General features: G+C 41.0%; 1 protein-coding gene across 1 annotated transcript; it reads left to right on the top strand.

Moving 5' to 3' along the window:
• The first annotated feature begins 492 nt into the window (after window positions 1–492).
• LOC139648644 (glycerol kinase-like) lies at window positions 493–21,195 on the top strand. The gene is made up of 20 exons (XM_071524827.1): window positions 493–645; window positions 3,840–3,913; window positions 5,040–5,146; window positions 5,346–5,423; window positions 7,265–7,344; window positions 7,621–7,758; window positions 8,929–9,038; window positions 9,485–9,551; window positions 12,528–12,563; window positions 12,852–12,919; window positions 13,770–13,812; window positions 13,949–14,029; window positions 14,858–14,936; window positions 16,387–16,483; window positions 16,814–16,898; window positions 17,458–17,578; window positions 18,457–18,600; window positions 19,366–19,452; window positions 19,657–19,731; window positions 20,541–21,195. The coding sequence occupies exons 1-19, from the start codon at window positions 592–594 to the stop codon at window positions 19,728–19,730; spliced, it is 1,623 nt and encodes a 540-aa protein (XP_071380928.1). The 5' UTR covers window positions 493–591; the 3' UTR covers window position 19,731; window positions 20,541–21,195.
• The last annotated feature ends 235 nt before the right edge of the window (window positions 21,196–21,430 follow it).

Raw genomic sequence — 21,430 nt, 5'->3', positions numbered from 1 at the left:
TGTGTGTGTGTGTGTGTGTGTGTGTGTGTGTGAGAGAGAGAGAGAGAGAGAGAGAGAGAGAGAGAGAGAAAGAGACAGAAAACAGAAGTATCTGTGTGTGACTGAGAAAGAATCTATGCTAGACAATGTGTGCGTGTGTGTGTGTGTTTGGGGGGGGGGGAGAGAAAGAGAGAGAGAGAGAGAGAGAGAGAGAGAGAGAGAGAGAGAGAGACCCGCATGCAAGACCCGCGTTTTGCTTTCAGCCTGAATTCTCATTATTAAGCCCTCATCTCCTCCAGTTATAAACACAGGAACACCCATTCAGTCTGACCTGGGGCCTTTTGTTTGGACGTGCCCCCGAACCTGATTGGACAGAACACAGCCAACGCCTTCTGAGGTCTAGCCAATCAGAGGGCGTTCCTTCTACACGGACCGGTTCCGGTACGTCCTCTTACACACTCACGCACCGCCCGTTTTTTTTTTACCTATCACGAGGAGTCGTGGCTGGTGTAAGACCGTACCGGGGGCATCCAGCCAGCCAGCCAGCCAGGAGCAGCAGGCAGTGAGTAACGTCTTTTTTGAGTGTTTTAACGGCAAAGGAAAAGCACGACGATGGATCCACTGGTCGCTGCAGTTGACCAGGGCACAAGCTCGACGAGGTTTCTGGTGAGTGATGCAACCTAGTTAACGTTAGCTAACCGTTATTGTTACGCTAACTTTACACCGGCCGGCCGGTGGTCTTCGAGCATTCATGCCGTTCCCTCTGCATTTCTCCACACTTTCAATGAGAATTTAACATGTTTAATATTATTTGCTTGCCTCTGCCCCCTTCTTTCATCCCCCTTTTTTATCTTAAAAATAACGTAGCCTGTGATTGAAAATGTCTGATTAGGAGTGGAAATGATTGCATCAGCCAAAATCTAAATACACACCGAATGTCCTTAAGCCGATGCAGTCCACTGTTATCGCTTTTATTTTATATCCACTTTCTGAAATGTTATAAAATCACAAATATGGGACTTTTTGGTAAAAGGAATTAAAATGAACCCTTTGCCCCCCTTTCCTCAGTGTGTCCCTACTGGTTAATGAAGCACACTGCATGTGAGTGGCTAGACTACGATGATAGTGAATGTAATATTGTGAAAGCTCTGTTGACCCTTTTCAATATAAAGGGAAGAGTGCCAACTTGTAGATGTTGAAGCTTCTCTAGAACAATTAAATCAGTTTCATAAGTCTCAGTAAACCTCTCTCTCTTTCTCTGTCTCTCCCTCATGCGCCGACTGTAAACCTAACATTAACTTGAAAGGTAGGCTAATGCCTGAAGAAAACTCCACCAGGTTTTTCTGAGTCCATTTGTCAACATTTCTGGCAGATAAACTGTTCTAAAGGGAAGGCCTGGCATGGTTTGTTCAACATTGGGAGGTTGTTTTTGGTACATTGGGAGGTTGTCACAATTCCTCGCCTCATTCGCCGAAGTCCTTTCTTTAGCTAAACTTTGTTCATCTCTGATTTGAATCTTATTTTGGGCCTTCAGGGAATTTGCCTTATCTTTACTCATCTGTTTTCTCCAGCACAAGACAAGAAAATCAACATTTGTCTCCTTGTTTCCAATGGATAGTGCTATGAAAGGCTTACCTGTTTAGGAATCCATGGTGATGAAAATTGGGCTGCCTCAAGTAGGTCAGCTGGAAGATTCAGACTTGGCAGTTTGGTCAAACTCTGTTGTGATACAAGTTGAATACAATTTGCTGATGGATAGGGAAGAGATACTTGATTTCTGAATGGATGAAGCAAAGTATTTTTTGTTAATCTGATTGCATGTTTCATTTGGTTGATTGGGACTGTGTTATAGATCATCTTTGCTGGGCTTGTGTTTGTATAGCCTACATGAAGAACAAACTGTTGCTATGACCTTATGTTTTTATAAATGTGTGTCACAGTTCATTTGGAGGGGCCTTTGACCCTTGCTGAGGCCCCGAGTTTAAGGCTCATCTGTAATGTAAAGAAACACTGGCATAAGGCTTAAGTGGTAACTTTGATCGGAAGTTAAATTTTAACCTGGTAGGTTGTTTTGAGGCCCATCGCAAGAGCCAAAAGTGCATGAAGCAAGGACTTGTTTCCAGTCATAGCAGTAGGTTATGATTAAACCCCAGGCTTAGTTTTTAATCTCCATAGTTGTAGTCACCTGGAATAGTAGAGTTTACCTGCAGTTTCAGGAGTCGTCCCAGTCTTTGTTATGTATGTATTTGATATCGTCAGAAAGATAACTTTTATTTGAGCCAACTTAAGTCTTTGCCAGGCAACACAGTAGTGATCACTGGAGTCATTGAAGTCATTATCAGCTAGTTGGCATGCCTGTTTTTGCCTCTTCTCATTTAAATCCTCATGGTCTCTCTGGGTTCACCGTAACCTCTAGGAATCCCGCAGACAAAAAACGTCAACTGTGGGATACTTCCACTGTTTACTCACAAGTTGTGGAGGCATTTGAGGAGCTAAATCTATGATTTATTTCCTCTTTAGAACAAGTAGCTGCCACCAATCATTGGCTTGGAATGGTTTGCTGAACATCTAATGTCTTTTTATGAGAATTTTTGATGATGTAGCCATTTTTGTCCACCTAAAAATTGAAATCCATTTCTTCTTAAATGATTTTGTCTATCAGTCCAAAACGTGCCATTTACTACATACATACATAGATACATACATACAGAAAATGTGAAACTCTAAGATATTGTAAATCTTTTGTTTCCAATTTTATGCATATTTTCTTTACATTAGATGGCTCAATCAGCGTATTCCATGCATATTCCTAAATAATGTATGTATCGGATGATCTTGTGTGGGTTTCAGAATTGCAGACTTACATGCTTCACACACACACACCCCTGCTCTACCACTCCCACCCAGAAATTCACCCAGAAATTAAGTAAGGCGACATTACCAAACTGTGTAGTCCTCCGTTTCGATTTGTCAATTCCTGTGGGTGGAGGAGTGTCCATACCCGACAATAGACTTAAATTAAATAAATTAGGGCAGATGGGGAGAATCTGCGGGGTTTCAGTTAGGGGAGATGATCTGTTGCAGCCCCACTTTGTAGTTTTTGCTAAGATGGGTGTATTTTTACATACAAACCTTGCTTAGAGCAGCTTTAAGTATTGCGCGATGAAGATATAGCCAAAACCCAGAAGTTACGTAGTGCAAGTGACTCAAAATGACATCAGTCACAAGTCTCAAATTTACCGGCCTAGTCAGAGTCACACGCTCCGTTCTTTTGTGACTGGGTGAAGTCCCTGTCTACTGTCCAGTTATGTGACCTGAACTGAATGTTACCGCTCTTCCTCTACGGCTATGTCAGAGGGGTCACTTTCTAGTCTGTGCGTGTGTATTTGGCCAATCTCCATGGCTGTCTTTTTATAAGAAACATAAATGAAGTGAGTCAGGTTCAAGGGTGCAACAAGAACGAAAACCGCTTGTGGGTCATATGTCTGTCAAGGTTAGTGCTCCGCAGTTTCCCAACTGGGTTATACAGCCGTGTCTGTATGTTTTTAGTGTTGCAATCGTATCGCCCAGCAGTCTGAGTAGTGTCTGCAGGATGAAGGATAGGCCTATCTCTCTATCCCTCTCTGTGTTGACTGGAGAGCAGGTAGATAATGCTCCGTCCAGGTTAATCCTCTTAGCTGATTAGTAGAAACACTGACTTCAGTGGGACTGTGTAGGCTTAGACTATTATGGTGCCACATCCTAATTGCCCCCCCCTTTCTGTCACCTTTCCTACTCTGTAACCTTTTTTATTTCTATTCTTCTGGCTTCTTATGAACTCAAAACCTCACCAGCCTTTCATTTCTCCCCTCTCTCCATAGGTGTTTAATGCCAAAACAGCCGAACTGATCAGTCACCACCAAGTGGAGATCAACCAGAGTTTCCCCAAGGAGGGGTGAGTTCACTAAGACCTCTGTGACACACACTAAACACTTTAAACCCCAACACCAAATCCCCCCTGTATCCCTGGTTCTACTGACCAGGCATTGATGGATAGTACTTGCTTATTTTGAAATTCAGTATTTCTCCACACACTTCATCAGCTGTCTTGGTACACAAAATCACTGTTGTAACATGGTGGGAGGCTAAATGTGAATCCAAAAAGTTTGTCTTCCTAATTCAGTATCTAAACCCACACTGCACACACCTCCTCAAAACAAGTTCACAGAAAGTTCACAGAAGTGAACTTTCACAGAAAGTTCACAGAAAAGAAACATGTTACAAATTATGGAAACAAAGCCTTCCATGGTATGTTAAATGGCTTACTGAGGTTAGAATTTAACTGCTTTTAGATGATTCACTCATTTTATTTGATTTATAACATGATTGAGTCCAAGGTCCAGCTCTTATTTTATGCACACCAAGAGAAAGGGCATGGTTGGTGTATTCTGATGTGACTGTCTACTCCTTTACAAAGCATGAGATGCTAGTTGATTTGGCAAAGGTTATTGTTGCAGCCCGAATCAAAGACTGTCCTTGGCTGTTTTACCAAAATAAAATGGACTCAGATTAGCTGTATGCACACCATTTTCATCAACAAGTATTCTATTTCTAGTTTTAAAATTGCTGTATTTGTGTCCCAGAGACAATAGGTAGGTCTAAATCTGTGATATTTTCCTCTTGACAGATGTCTTTTAAAGCTCCCGGTGATAAGTTAGGCCATTTTTACTAGGGAATTTCAGCAAGGGGGGGGGGGGTTGCTATTTACACATGTTCTCAGAAAGACTTTGAACCGTCATAAGTGTTTCCTCTGTATGGTGTCCTAGGAAGACATTTAGCCCCGTAACCCCGAGCGTATAGCCCACTAAGAGGCTGGCTTCTGTTAGGCAAACAGATAGCAGCAGCAGCCACAAACAGCAGCAATATGTAGTTAATGTTGTCTTAATTTTACCACATCACGTTTCTGTCTGTCTGTCCTCTTTGTATCTTTTTGCATGAAGTAAGAAACTGAGGTGTGTTTGTGTCTGTGCATACGTGTGCGGATTTGAATGTTTATGCATTTGTGTGTGTGTTTCAATCAGCTGGGTGGAGGAGGACCCCAAGGAGATAATGCAGTCAGTCTATGAGTGCATGGAGAGGACTTGTGAGAAACTTGGCCAGCTCAACATCGATATCTCCAACATAAAAGGTGAGTTACTGTTGGTGCATGCACCGATACCCAAGATCGAGTGTTAACCATGCCTTACTGTGGATGGGGACACCTAATACTGGGTGTTCACCACACTTAGCTGGGGGTGAGGATAAAAGTTGAGAGTTAACCACACCTAACTGAGAGGAATGGATGGATGAGGGAGTTTTGTTTACATTTGTGTTGTTTATTTTCTCAGCGGTGGGAGTGACCAATCAGAGAGAGACCACCCTGGTCTGGGACAAAGAGACCGGAGAGCCACTCTACAACGCCATCGGTGGGTGATGTGCACTGCATGTCTGAATGAATGAATATTGCTGTAAAATATTCTTTTCTTGAGGTTCCCAAGGGACTCGCCATCAAGCTTGAATTTAGTGTCACTATTTGTTCTTTACTCAAGTCAACTCAAGTCAAAAGCGGAATGCATTTCAAAAAGCAGATAAAACACATCAGTCAAACTGAAAGGCCATGGAGAAAAAATGGGTCTTTAAATCATATTTAAAGTTGGTAATGGATTCTACATTGACTGACTTTTTTCCATTGGAGATGTCCATATAAATATGAATTTAAGCCTTGCCCTCACTCCATGCGTGTGAAACCAGCCCTTAAATTAATTTGTAGTTGAACTGTCCTTTGGAATTCCTTTTGCCACCTGACCACTGGAAAGAACTTGTGCTGTATCAAATTCACCACTCCATACTTGTCTGCTGTAACTTACGCACTCGAGCAAATGAGAAGGTTATGTCATCTGGGAAACTGCACAGTACATGACTGGGTTGCGTCATATTGTACTGTACCATGACATGTCGTTTGCACCCTCCAGAGGGAGGCTCCATGATGAGGAATCTGTGTAGGAGATGAATACAGGCAGACACCGCCTACTCAAGGCTTATGGCTTCAGTGCGGATATTACTAGCAAAGAGGGGCTTATAATTCTACCCCAAAGGTCTTTAGTTTCAGCTTGGCACACTGGTTCATCTGCAAATTGTTAAGACTGCCTTTCGGTTGCTATTCAGCTGAATGTGACTAAATGTGATTGGTATGTTGCTGGTGGCTTGTTAACCCCTCAATTTACTCAGATACTTAAAGAAGCAGGATTACCCAGTTTAACTACGAAAAAGGAATATATGCATAATAATATACATAATAAATTATAGATAGATAGATAGATAGAGATATAGATATCATGATTACATGATGTATGTAAGCTTTACGTTCTGAATAGCTTGTCAAATTAAGCTTGAATGTGGGTTCTCATGCGGAGCCATACCAGTCAAGTAAATACTGCCTGAGAAGTTATTCATGAGGTTTGTCTCTATTTCTGTTATTGCTGCTAACATAGAGGTTGCCATCCCCCTCAAATCACCCCATCATTGATGTGTTCACGGCCTAGGTGTGGCTACAGCATCATTGTGTGTGTTTGTTTGTGTTCCATAGTTGACTCTCTGCAGAACTGGTGCGACTGGTTCTTAGTAGCTCTATAGCTGTGGGCTATAATTTCTCTCCAGTTTGGAGGTGTGATATGAGGTGAGAGATAACTGTCAATGATGAGTAATTTTGTTTGCTTCAACACTGTGATGCCACAGCAAACTATGAAAACCACCAAGCAGTGTGTTGCTACACTTGACTTGGACAACTTATACTAACTTTTGCACAGGGTTTGATGTCAGTTGGTTGTAGGTCTTTGTTGGCTCTGTAAGCAAAATGGTTCCATAATTTGCACCTGTTTGACAGAACTGTTAACCAGTTTAGGTGGACTGGGATTCAGTTCCAGAGAGTTTGACGCTGTTGCCATGTTTTTTCAGCTGTTTGACTGTGTTGAATTGTGTGCTGACTGCTGCAGTCCATTGTCAGAGCGAGACTGTGACTATATCTGTGGCTCTCTTCTTTTAACTATTCCAATCTGCACGTTCATGCTGTCTAAAGGTGACACCGAAATGGCATTTCAGGTTGCGGAACATATTAGGTGATTCGGTGATAGGTATTGAAAATCAATATTGAAATGAATGTTTCGCAACAGTATTGAAGTAGTATTAAATCTTTAGTTTTTTTGTGACAATGCTAATCTAGTTTAGTCTAGGTTCTTGTGTAACCCTCCCCCCTCTCCTGTGTCTGTAGTTTGGCTGGACCTGCGAACTCAGTCAACTGTGGAGAGGCTCATCAACAAAACCCCAGGCAGAAACAAGAACCACCTCAAGGTGAGAGGAGATGATGGACATGAAAACCCCCGTATTTGTCTCTTTTGTCTTCTTTTTTTTAACCTACCAGACACTGGGTGTTTAGAACAGCAAATATATATGTAAACTATTGTCATGGATCAATTGATGATACAGAGTAACAAAACTGACATTTATTTCTATGAAAATATTGCAGATTATTTCTTAAATCATTTTATCAGACTGTTGCTGTACCTAAATGGTGGATGTCGCCGTCCACTGCTCTCATCTGTGCCTCTACTCATCTCATCTCTCCAGCAAAAGACGGGCCTTCCCATCAGTACCTACTTCAGTGCGGTGAAGCTGCGCTGGCTGCTGGACAACGTGGAGGAGGTGCGCCAGGCGGTCCAGAGTCAGCGGGCCATGTTCGGCACAGTGGACTCCTGGATCATCTGGGTAGGGAGCCGCTCAAAGCTGCTAAAGCTGCTTCCTCCTCAGGCCCTGTGCACCAGGCCTGGGGCAGGTGTTATTTGTATATACAGGGCTTTCAGGTGACGTAACGCTCCCTCTGGCAGCCGTAGTGGAGGTATGCAGCTTGCGGCCAATTATGGCTGATAACAGCTGATTGTATTTGTTTCTGATTGTTTCTGTACAGCTCGGCCGTGTCAACAGATTTCAATAGACACGGTTCATTTCTGTGCGGTTTTTGATTGAGAACTGATTTGCCTCTGATGCATCTAATTGATTTGTGTTTTAGATAGTTTGTTAGCTAACCGTATTATCTGGTCAGCAAGCCATCACTGTCCTGTTCATACATCTGATAAGCACTCTAGCTAATGTATCTAGTAGAAGCTAGCATTAGTAGTTGCATGTTAACGTTAACATTAACATCAGTTGCTTTGCTAACTTAGCCTACTGACTAGTTAGTTGGCTAACAAAGCCAAAAACCAACTGTTTAAGTTAACTGAGCTGACTCTTCTAATGCTACAACTCGTAGGGCTGGTTTTGTGGACAGGGATTACACCTAGTCCTAGACTAAAGACAATATTCAATGGAGATATTCACTGAAAAAATCCTTAGTCTAGGACTAGGCTTAATCCCTCTCCTCGAAACCAGCTCCTAGTGTTTTGGAGTACAGACTAGGGCTTTAGACAAGACAGTTTATTGTGTTATAGTAACCTAAATTTGGAAAAAAATCTGTTTTATCAAACATTTCACTTTTATTGATAACATGACCTACAGCCACAACAGTATTTTCGCATGTCTTTTCTTCTTGCACAGTTATATATGAATTGACAAATTCACTGATATGCAGAAAACCCTACCCATATGGTATTCCAAGCATGTTAAAACAGGCTATTTGCAGCTACTATTTGACCCAGGTCTGTGTCTGTTGAAAATGTGTGTTTTCACCTCTGACTCAGAGAGATACTTTGTGTTATTTGTGACATGGCAGAAGCTGCTTTGAAACCAAGCTTTAGAGGGTGAATAAGTAAGTTTCCATTTGTGAAACTGTCTTTGGCCAGAGGTCCTTTGAATCTAGATGATTGTGTTGGGCGGCTCTTTTTTTTTTCATAATGTTTAACATATACTTAGCTGAGTGTTATCTTTTCGATATTGTTGCAGTGCCTGACGGGCGGTAGGAACGGAGGGATCCACTGTACTGACGTCTCCAACGCCAGTCGCACCATGCTCTTCAACATCCACACCATGGACTGGGATCCTGAACTCTGCAGGTAAACGGTCACATGCAGCAAACACACACTTAACCATCTGAACTGAGCGTCTGAACATGTTTGAATACCTTTACTGAAAGCATACAGAAGGAAGTAAATAGTGCAGACGATTTACCAGCTTGCAGGGATTATGTGTAAGTGCATACTGGACAGTAGGACTTTATGCATTCAATATTCAACACTACGAATACATATCTTTTTAGTTGCTTACATATAGGGTTTCAAGTATACAACACATACACACAGTGGTTTCAGTCCATGTATGTCTGTTTTCCTTTGAGATAACTAGCTTGTTAACACTCGGTCTCACTTTTCCTGTCTGTCATGTCTTGCTGCTACTTCTTGGGATGCATGCATACAGTGGAATCACTCCTGTGTTGCAATTGTGTTCTGTGCTGTATATGTGCATCAACATGATCGATTGTATTGTATTGTGCTGCTTCTAGGTACTTTGATGTCCCAATGGAAATTCTCCCCAAAGTCAGAAGCTCCTCTGAAATATACGGTTTGATGGTAAGTTCAGATAAACTTCAGTTCTAGCTTAATGTGTGTGTGTCTATGTGTGTTTGTTTGCATGGGTATTTGTGTCTGAGTGCGTCTGCTGTTCTTTGGTGCTGTTTATGTTTTGAGATAGACTTGATAGGAGCTGACCTAGATATCTTTTTTTTTCAGCTCATTCAAGTGAAAGGGGTTGTAACTTTATAATGAGGCTAAGTACAGTCATAAAAGAGTCTAGTGAATGGTGTCATAAAATATTTTGATTGCCGTGACCCTCATATAACCTGATAAGATCCAGTGTTGTATTCTTCAGAATAGCAGATAATGTACTGATAAAGAGTCTAGATTGTGAAACAGTACATAGGGTTGGGTTCCGTTACCTGGTCCCATTTTGGAACCAGTTCCAAGTTGGCAAAATACATGGATTTGTAAATCTCCAATTCAAACAAATCCTCTTATCAAATCCCCTGTTCCCCCCCGATGATGTCAAACGCTTGCGTCCCCAGTCCCCACTTGTGTGTGTAAACATGGCAGATTGACACAAGCGTTCGAAAGCATGGGCACACTTCTACAAATTAAATAGATTAATACGCGAAATTCAGTATTTGTGCCAGGGCCCTTCCGACGAAGGGAGGGTGCAAAAATGCGCAGCATCACGTAAACGTTAATGAGCTCCGTGTTTATGAAATTGTGTAAAAAGTAGAAAGTTTCGATAAGGGATTAAAATTCAGTAAAATGCGGCGCCCCGGTGGCTCACCGAGTAGAGCGCGTACCATAATATAATAATAATAATGCATTTTATTTGTACTGCACCTTTCATTCATAAGGCTCAGTCCTTCCCGTAGCGACCCGGGTTTGAATCCGGCCCGCCCGCGGTCCTTTGCTGCATGTCCTCCCCTCGCTCTCTCTCCCATACCCTCCTGTCTCTCTCTCACTGTCTCTGTCAAATATAGCATCAATTTTTTTTTTTTTATTCAATAAAATGCTTTCAACCTTGAACCCTAGCAGTAAAGGAGGGCTTTCAAGCAAATATCTCATCTAAATGCCCTTTTGAATTTCTGCTGGACAAACTGAATATGTTTGAGTGGAAAGACAATCATATCAGTAGGATAAAATAACTCTAAGATCCTTGATTTGATATCGAAGTATGTTTCATCTACTCTTCAATCCGCTGACGAGGAATAAACACACTACTATCAAATGATACAAGCTTAAACCCTGCAGTAATAATTTGGAAATACTCCAACCCAGACACGATTGTACTTGGTAAGAAGCCCAAACAATTTTCAAACTAGGTTTTTACTTTGAATTTATATCCTAGAAGAGGTCTTTCCCCATAAATTAAGCTTATTAAATTTCTTGTGAATCGTTTCATGAAATGTCTTGGCCTTAATCGCCCTGATATCTGGTTTGATAAAATTCCATGTTTTTCTCACAATAGCAGATGATTTAATGCTATAGAATGGATACTGAGGCTGTAAAGGAGGTGGATGAAGCCTGTATCCCAGCCACTTTGTTTATATTATATTTTTTAATGTTTTTTTTTTAAAGTGTAACAAATTGATTAAACTGGTATATGCAGCAGCAGTGATAAGAACACATTGCCAGGCATTTATCACCGAAATGCCTTCTTTTGTGGCAGTTTGGGCATTTGTTTATCCATGCGTATCTTATCTCTCTTGACCACATCATGGTCAACAGTGTTAACTTTTTATGCAACATGCACCTTGTCCTGTGTCCAGAGGTCAGCGACGTGGCCGCTTCTTTCACTCTCCTCATTTGGTGGGCCATTTGTTTTCCTTCCCAAAATGTCCTCAACTCACATCGTCCTAAAACTGCCATCCATTTGGCCTCACAATGGCTGTTTGTCCTCTCGGGAAGATTGTTATTCCTGACCCACAGCCATCATCTAGTGGAAAAACATCCTATTAGTGGTTGGAGCTAGAAGAGAGACAGAGGAAAAGAGACCGGCTCTTTGGCTGGCCCTACTTTTTTATTGGACCATGATGAAAATGGGTGCCTCATGGTATTTTTCCTGTTGTTTATAACAGCACCATTTTGTTTGTTAGTGGAACAGTCCATAATCAGTCAGTGACGCACATGCAAACGCACATACTTTGTGCAACTCTTTTGCACAACCGGCCACGGACAAAAGTGTTGCAGCTGTTACTGTATTAACTTCCCCTTGACGTAATTGCAGCTAATAGTGTAATAATCTTGTTTTCCCATTAATGTAATAAAAGTTACCAATCATTACTGTGATAACTGTTTTCCTGTTAATACAATAGCTATTATATCACTGTTTTATTACATTAACAGGGAAGGTTGAATTTTCAAATATGTAAAACTGAACTGATAACGTAATCATCAAAGTGAATACAAATTCATCCTTTTTTAAACATTGCATCACAGTTAATGATAAACATATCTATAACTGCGTCAAAGTATATTGTCTTTTGACTGTTATTACATTATCAGTTCAGTTATTACATTTTTGAACAGTGAGAATTTCAACCTTCCCTTTTAATGTAATAAAGTCTAATTTTGTAGTACGGTAGTTATCACACTGACAGGAAAAAGATATCACGTTGGCAGGTGAGTGTTATTACAGCAATAGAGAATTTATTACATGAACAGGCTTATTACACTATTAGCTTATGTGAATGGTTTACTATGCTAATAGGAAGTTATTGCCAAACTGTTCTGTTAATGTGGGGGTGGCATTATGGCCCAGAGGTTTGAGAGACTGTCCCATAACCCAAATGTCACAGGTTTGATGTCCCGCAATATGCATCCTATTGAGTGCCGCGGCTTGCTGGAGAAGAGCTTCAGCCAATTCAGCAAAATGTAAACCTACTCTGTATTTACAGCTGGGTGTGGGTTGACGAAGGTCGGTGTTGAGCCGTTACTCTCAGTTCAGTATTGTGCCTGGGCTCATTCATCCTAAATCTAAACACGCTTCTGTTGTCTTTCTTGTTTTCTTCCCACCAGAAATCCAACTCTCTTGCAGGAGTGCCAATTTCCGGGGTAAGGATTTTCCCTGTTATATAACTCTGCTAGAATAGTCCAATCTGTGTTTGTTTGCTAGACTGTAATGTGAGGTTGGTTGCATGCCGTAGTGCATGTGTTTGCAGTCAAGAAAGAAATAATGGGCGGGAACATGTGTGCTTCCCTCTAGCAGTTTTGGAGTGAAGGTGTTTTAAGGACAAGGCTGGTTGTTTTATTGTTTTTGTGTGGTTGGGTGTATTCACGTACATTGTCAGTTGTTTCTTTGTCAAAGTGCGTGACTGACAGCGGCCTCTTCTTGTGCATCAGTGTCTAGGTGACCAATCAGCTGCTTTGGTCGGTCAGATGTGCTTCAAGGACGGCCAGGCCAAAAACACGTAAGACCTCTCGCCGTCTTGTTAACTTCACACCACATGTGGCCATATTATTTGACAAAGGTTCCTCATGCTTTAAAACTGCATCCTGTGATCATGAAATGTATTGATTGTTCTGTTTCTTTGCTATAATAAAATTTATGTGCCACAATCATGTATTTATTTCCTCATGTCAGTAAAGATAGTGAAATGGTTCTGACTTGCCACCATCATCCCTGGCTTTATTGCAATTACATTACTGGCTGCGATGGAAACAAGATGTCTGTCAAGATGACAACCTTACATAACACTGGAGTCAGTCTGGCGCCTCATAAAACGCATAAAATCATTTACGATTCACAATAAAGTCAGACTTGTTTCCATTACAGCCGTCTTGATGTGCAAATAGTAAGGCAGGTTTGTCAGAATACATTTAAAATTAGCAATAATGTGTAGTATTGTAGAAGAAGGGAGGGTGAGGAGGTAAATGATTTCCCTCACTTTCTCCCTATAACCTGTTTTAACAGCTTCAAAAACATATTAATAGACCATCAAGGATGATTATTATATATGATGGTCCTCATAATGTGAAGCAAACAAGTTGGATGAATTGAATAATTTCACTAAACATTGAGGTAGCCATGAGTTCCCAAATCACCCCATCATTGGCCGTTAATAGGTGTGGCCATGGAACCACTGACTGGTTAGTGTGTGTGTGTCTGTGTCCCATAGCTGCCTCTATGTAGAACCAGTGCTACTAGTTCTCAGTAGCTATAGCTATGGAGTGTGTAGCCTACTTTCTGCCAACGATGAGTAATTTGTATTTGTCTTTGTCTTGTCTTACTCATTTCACCATTCTTGTTGTTTTGTAAAGGTATGGGACTGGCTGCTTCTTGCTCAGAAACACAGGGGCTAAGGTAAGATGCTGCGACTCAACAAAACCCTTATATACTTTTTAATCAAATGATTTTTTTTGGCATTTTGTTTAATTGCATCGACTGCTTTTCTCATTGTCTCACTCTCTGTTTCTCTCATTTTCTCTGATTCTCCCAGCCTGTTATGTCAGAACATGGCCTGCTGACCACAGTCGCCTACAAAATGGGGAAAGACGAGACTGCTTGCTATGCACTAGAGGTGTGTACATGGGTGTGCTTGTCTATATACATCATCACCTGTGTGTGTGTGTGTGTGTGTGTGTGTGAGTGTGAGACTGCTCTTGGCCTGTATGATATATCAGGTTCATTAGTGTTCGCTGCTGAAGCCTGCCGCCACATGCAACGGTACAGAATTCACCTGAAGGGATTTCCACACCCAAAATTATGCTAAACACACATATCATGCAGGGAAAGATGTTTCAGTTGCAGACAGTAACATCTGTGGTCTGGAAAAATTCTTAACTTATCTAAAGTATTAAAATCTCATAAACACAGTTACAGGTCTTGGATTTTTCACCATGTAATAAAAAGGATCAGTTTTAATTGAAATTAAAAGAAAGGCAAACAAATTACGGTGAATGCCATACAGTTTGTGTAGTTTAACTGAAAGATGTGAATGGGACTGGCAGTAGTGTCTGTTTTATTTTCTTATGTTCTTCTTAGGTCACATTAATTTTGACTCATGCATTGCCTACTCATTATAAATTAATACAGAACAGACAAGTATTTTTTAAAAAGTCTTAAATTTGTCTTTCTGAAACCTTCATATACCCTAAGAAAGGAATTACAGTTGCAAATGTTCAAAACACTAAAAATGACTTGAATATTGAAATCTCTGTACCGGTAATTCCTTCCTTGATACAATCAAATTTTTTTTTCTTTCTCTTGTGCAGTTTGCGCCTTTTTGCATCTTTTGAATGCAGAAAAACCTTAATGTGACCTTTGACCGGCATGTGACACCCTAGTCTGTGATTGCACTGCTACTTGCCTGGTGCTAACATGTGATTGGTTCTCATGTGTCTCCCAGGGTTCGGTGGCCATAGCGGGGGCAGTGGTGCGGTGGCTAAAGGATAACATGGGCATCGTCCAGTCCACCTCCGAGATCGGTACTTACACTGTAACATCTTACCATCACTCCTTACTCCAGCTCACACTTATTTGGAAACCTTTCCTTCCCAAGTGTTATACATTCATTACCTGAAATTCACAACTTATTCATAAAAATAATACAGTCACTCCTGTCCTAAAAATGTTAAACAAAGGTCTTAAGAGAGGTGATAATTCAAATTGGGTTGTTATCCCAGCCCAACCCTGTGTTCGTCACCCACATGCACACTTTTTATTTATGTTTTTGTTCAAATAATATTTCATAGTGAGTTTTACTTCCATATCAATAATCACAGGGTATCCATGGCTCCTTTAAAAAGTCTCAGCTTATCTAAATTTAAGGCCTTAAAAGGCATTGAAAGTCTTAAATACAGTTATGAGATTTTATTTTTTTCACCATGCTGTGACAGGTTTCTTTGTGCTGCATGCCCACTCTTAGAGCAGGGTTAGTAGAACAATATGCAAAATGTTGTTTTTTTGTTTGTTTTTTTCATTGTATCTGCATGACTAAACACAATTGGACTTCCTGTTGCCCTTGCCAATTTATAGTTTCAGAACTTTCATTTCATTCAATCAGGAATAGGCTGGTTTTGTCAGCTTTGTTTCTTTATTTTGGTTTTTAAATTGGTTTTCAATTCCATGTTGCACTAAAAAGCTCTTAAAAAGCCATAGATTTGTTTTTCTGAAACCTGCAGCCCTGGTTCATTTTGTGAAAGTAGCTGTCAGGGCAGCAGGGTGGTGTAGTAAATACTACTTCAACTGAAGGATCTGGGTTGAAGCCCCAAACACCGCCCTGCTGAAGTGTCTTTGAGCAAGACATTGAATCCCTACCAGCTCCAGGGCTCCTGTCCTGTAGTTGACCCTGACCTCTGACCTCCCTGTAGAGGGAGGCAAGCAAAAGAGTTTCGTTCTGGCGATCAGTAGTTGAGTCAATGTCAAGTCAATTTTTGGGGCAAATCTCAGGTCATCTGGCAGACTGTTCCAACCCTTAGAGCATAAAACCAAAAAGCTTTAGATTTGACTTCAGGATTGTTTAAAAAGGCCAGTGCCAGATGATCTGAGTGACCTGGCAGACTCATAACTGACAGGCATGTTGGAAATATATTGTAGTGTCTCTCAGGCCACTGAGACCTTTGTAGACCAGTAGAAGGATCTTGTAATCAATTCTAAAACTCACAACAGGGGTTGTATGGTCAGATTTTCTTGACCTAGTCAAGATGCGAGCTGCAGCGTTCTGGGTGAGGTGAAGTCACCCTACAGGCCCCTTTTTGGAAGACCAGAAAAAAGATATGGTATCACATCACATCTTCTCATTTGGAATGAAGTTCTTCAAATGCAAACTGGATCGACTCCATGGGTTTTTGATATGTAATTTAGAAAAATGAAATAATGGTCATTTAAATAACAACTCTCCTCTCTGTCTTTTTTCATCCTCTCTTCTCATTTCAGAAAAACTAGCAGCTGCAGCAGGAACTTCTTACGGCTGTTACTTTGTGCCGGCCTTCTCTGGACTCTACGCCCCCTACTGGGAGCCCAGTGCAAGAGGGTGAGACAGTCAGCTGTTGAAACACTGGATACCCTGAAAGTAGAGGCTGGGGATGAAATGGCATGCTCCAAAGATGTCTGGGGAGGGGGGCGGTCATATCTGACCATGAGTTCAGGAGAAAATTAGAAGCCTTTAATAATAATAATAATAATAATAATTATACTTTATTGATTCCTGAAGAGGAAATTCTCTTTTTGCTTGTAGAGATTCCGTTTCTTACTTAAAGACACTTCAGCAGGTTGAAAGCTTGCTTTTACCTGGACTTTGTGAATGGTTCCTCTCTGGGCTTGAAACTGTTCATATCTAATCTGTTTCTCCTGTGTTTTCTAGCATCATCTGCGGGCTCACTCAGTTCACCAACAGGAACCACTTGGCTTTCGCTGCTCTGGAAGCCGTCTGCTTCCAGACCAGAGAGGTGAGTGACATCTCACATCTACTTCTTCACAATACTGTTTCTGCTATGAGGGTGCAGGTGGCTTGTCAAGGAGTTGATTCAGAAAAGCTCAAGCGACAAGCAAATCAAATATGGTGTACCTGATACAAGTTTAATAAGTGCAGATACATGATTGTTTCTAAGGTTAGATATATTGCGTTTTTGCTTGCATGGACATGATATTGTGGAAAGTGCCTGGAAAGATAAGATGGATAGATTTTGGGCAGCAGGGTGGCGTAGTGAGTACCAACCAAAATAATTAATATACATTTTTCGTAGAAATGTCACTCTACTCTGTTTTCAGTGCTATTTTGTGCACAGAATTAGGTGCTTTGTAATTCATCATGGCTGAATCAAAGACAATATAACCATATATAAATTCAAACATTCTCGGGTGACCCTTACTGATTTATCTGCCAAAGACAAAGTTTACCGGCATTTAGCGCTTGGTGGGTATTAATTTCAGACCCTGGATGTGTGTAACTGATACCATATATTGGATATTGGTTTTCTAACTGACATGTCACGTTGTGTGTCTCAGATCCTTGATGCGATGAACCTGGACAGTGGCATTCCTCTGAGGCAGCTGCAGGTGGATGGAGGCATGACCTCCAACAGGCTGCTGATGCAGCTGCAGGCCGACATACTCTGCATGCCCGTGGGTGAGAGGACACACACATACTCACGGACTCTCATCTACTCTCACACACACACACGCACGCACGCACGCACGCACACACACACACACACACACTAAATGCACATGTATTTAGTCTGTATATTTCACAAGGTAAATCCCTCTTTCATGAGGGATCTGGCTAAGAAGGCAGCAGCACATGGTCCCAGACAGAAAATTCAATCACTTAAAACCTGAAACGTGAAAAACTTGGGGGCATCAACAGCTTCAATTACGTTGATGTAGAAACGTAGAAACCTGTTTTGTTAATACAGGTAACAATGGAGTTAAATTGTCATTTGGTGGAATCTGAACACAGACTTTACACCCTCCCTCTCCTGTCTGACTCAGGTTAAACAACCACATGAACCTTCGCTTTGATGTACACTCAACTCGAGCAAGAGTACAAATTTGTTTATGCATGCGTAACTGTGCACACAGGAACATTAGACGTCAGTTGCTGCTACCCAATTCCAACTACCGACTTTCATTCAAGTTTGTTTTTAGTGTGTGTGTCAGTTGTAGGGCAGGAAACTCCAGTTTCTCATTCCAAAATCCAGCTGCTGCTTTCACTATTTTTCCAGCCATAGATGATTATTAGAGCGCAAAAGACGAACGTTGACTTACCTGCAAAAATGGATAATAAAGTAGATAGATTTAGGGAATTAAATGAAGTAAAATTCCCAAGGGTTTGGCTGGTGTTATTTTCCCTTCTGGCCAGCTGCCTCTCACATAAAAACAGTCATTTGCATTTCTTTAATAATGGACATAATTAAATTGCCATGCTACTCTTTTTGAATTATAAAAATGGAAAGTAAATTGAGAGGAAGGATTGTTCCTAATTTTGTCTGTTTGTGCGTCCAGTGCGGCCCACCATGTCGGAGACCACAGCCCTGGGTGCAGCCATGGCAGCGGGGGCAGCAGAGGGGGTGGAGGTGTGGAGCCTGAACCCTGGTCAGCTCCCAGACGTCACATCAGTGACCTACCAGCCCCAGATCAACACTGACGGTAGGAAAAGAAGACCCAGCAAACATGTCTGAATGTAGTTTCAACTACTAGAACTAGTGCAGGTGTGCGATTCTTAAATATGTCTCAAATGTGGATATTACTTGAAAGATAACATTTGTTCACATTTAAATATTCAAACTGTAGACAACAACCAGGTCAGGTCAGGTCAGAAGGCAACAGTTACTTCAGGTTTAGATGCTGCCATCTAGTGGAAAATGCTGTCATTACACTGTCTCTTTCTGAAATTAACCAATTAAACAAGATGAGGGAAAATTCTCAAAAATATTCTGCCTTTGTTTTAAAATACTTAATTTCAAAAACAAATGGTTTACTTTCACCATTTCCTCCAGGGTTACACCTGGCTTCTGCCAGCTTTCTATTTAGTCATTGTGGTAAAGCATACTGATAAAAGAAACTGACTTACCAAAGGGATGTATAGAGGATAAACCCACCTAAAGCCAGTTTACCTCCTTTTTAATTGCAGAACAGAGTTTACCAACCTTTTTAGACTGATTTAAATCTTAATTATATGAAATTCTTAGTATATATCATAATATCAAACTGATGTAGGCTATATAACGATACAGGCTTTTAAGGAGAAAAAGCATACATTCATACTTTTCTGAAAATATAATTGATTTGTGTTTATATTAGTGGTTGTTTTCCAATCATGATGATCACCAGCTGGAAGTCAGCTTACAATGTTTAGTTTTCCCACCACACCACTGGACCTAACCGACTTCTGTCTGTCTTCATCCCAAACAGAGAGCGAGTTCCGCTTTGCTCGTTGGAAGAAGGCTGTCCAGAAAGCCATGAACTGGGAGACGACGGAGCCTTGCTGCAATGCCAACGGTATGCAGCTGCAATATTATTGTCTTCATGAATCACAATAACAATTATCTAAGAAATGGAAGACACGTGTAAGAAACAATCCAGCAGTTTTTGATTTTCCACTGATTTCTGCTTAATGTTGGGTGTTTTTCTTCTCAATATATGAACAGAAGCTAGAATCTGACCGTGATGCGTCTGTGGGTGCTCTCTCCTTACTGACAACAGGTTTAGGGAAGAAGATGAACGGCGCTCCCTGGGCGGTCCCCCCCACCCCTCCCCCCACCAGAGTGGACCCCTAAGGTCCGACATATGCTGCTGCATGCTCCTGTGTGAATTTAAAACACACTAACTCACTTTCTAGTTCAGGGGTTTACTGTCTGGGTGGCACGGTCTCATACATGGGCATCACTGACATGGGGTGCTGAAGGGTTCGACTGATATGGGTTTGTCAAGGCCAATGCTGATATCTTTAGACTTAAGTTCAATTCAATACCTTATAAATTTGAAAACTTGTCAAGAAAAAGATCGGTGTTTCCGCTCAGAATTTCATTCTTGTCAGGTTGGAAAAGTCTCTGAAACAGCATTTAGACCAACATGTGACACTAAAACTCTCCGCTGAAACCCAGACTAATGAAATTATTTTAGGGTACCCCGCCAATTCAATAGGGGAACTCTGCAATACATTAGGCCTATTAATTAAGATTTCATTTACAAAAAAAGAACAAGTAAATAAATGAAATGTACAAAGAAGTTTTTCTGATCAGGGAGGAACCTGCATCATATCAGTGATGTATGAAATGATCGGCTAATATCCAGTATTTAATAAATGTCACCCTGATATAGGGTTACGGTCCAAGCCTAACATATAGTGTGTGTGTGTGTGTGTGTGTGTGTGTGTGTTGACCTATGCATGTTTCTCTATTTCTCACTTTTTTCTTTATTCCTCTGCAGAAAACGGTTAACATTTGTGTTTGGTTGCAAGCCGTTTCACATTTTCAAACCAATTCCTCAAACTAACCACTTTGCCTCTCCTCCACTCTCCATTAAGCTAATGAATCCATCTTCATACTCTGTTCTCACCTAAACTTGTCTCTTTTTTCACCTCACAGATCACCAGCAATAACTGAACTGCGGCACAAGATAACCATGGAAACATGGAGGATTACTATTGGACGAGACTGGAGGAGGAAAGGTCCTGAAAGTGAATACGCCACCTGATGGCTGCATGTGGTACGCAGTTATGTTGAGCTCTGCTCAGCACACTGGAAGCAGCATCGCAACATCTGTGACATGGCTATGGACGGTTTATTATTATGTGTATATATGTTCATGGACAATACCTAAACTGTGCCGTCACCCTCTAGTGCCAACTGGAATGAGAGTAAAACACGACCTGTGGTGAAACTATTTTTGGAAGACTTTCTTCTTCCATTTTGGGAAAAGGAAAAATGTCCTTGAAAACTTTGAATTTGCCATTTTCTGTTCCTGTCTGTTGTCCAGATCATGCAGTGTTTCAAAGGGAAATTCAGGTGTTGATAGTTTCAAGTAAAAAACCTTAGTCTGTTATGCTTGATCGCTGTAGCAAAAGGGGACACCGTCCTGTTTTTTAACATTTTTTCCATACATATCGTTTTAGTTTGTATTTTTTTTCAAACCTTTATTGCGTAATAGATCCAACCTCAACACTGAACAGATGTTAGATGTTGAAGGACTAAATGAGTTCTTGACAATGGTTGCTGCTGGTCTTATCATGTCCTGAGTGGGGTTTGACTTGGAAAAGCTCGTAGAAATTAGACATTTTAAATGTTCCGTCAACCCCCAAGATGTATTCATGTACTCTATCTTTACAAATGGGTCTTTACATGAGGCTACAGTTTATTTTTTCCAAGTAAAAATGCAAAATTAAGTTGTATTATTTTTGTTACATAGGACATGAAAACAATCAGCATCTCAAAAACGTTTCTTCTGAATGCAGATGGAACCCTGTAATGTCAAACTC

The sequence above is a fragment of the Centroberyx affinis genome, unplaced genomic scaffold (genome assembly GCF_046629955.1).
Source record: "Centroberyx affinis isolate AG114_WGS23_722 - 3 ecotype Tasmania unplaced genomic scaffold, CSIRO-AGI_Caff_v1 ptg001235l_1, whole genome shotgun sequence".
NCBI lineage: Eukaryota > Metazoa > Chordata > Actinopteri > Beryciformes > Berycidae > Centroberyx > Centroberyx affinis.
This window is presented reverse-complemented; position numbering and strand designations above follow the sequence as displayed.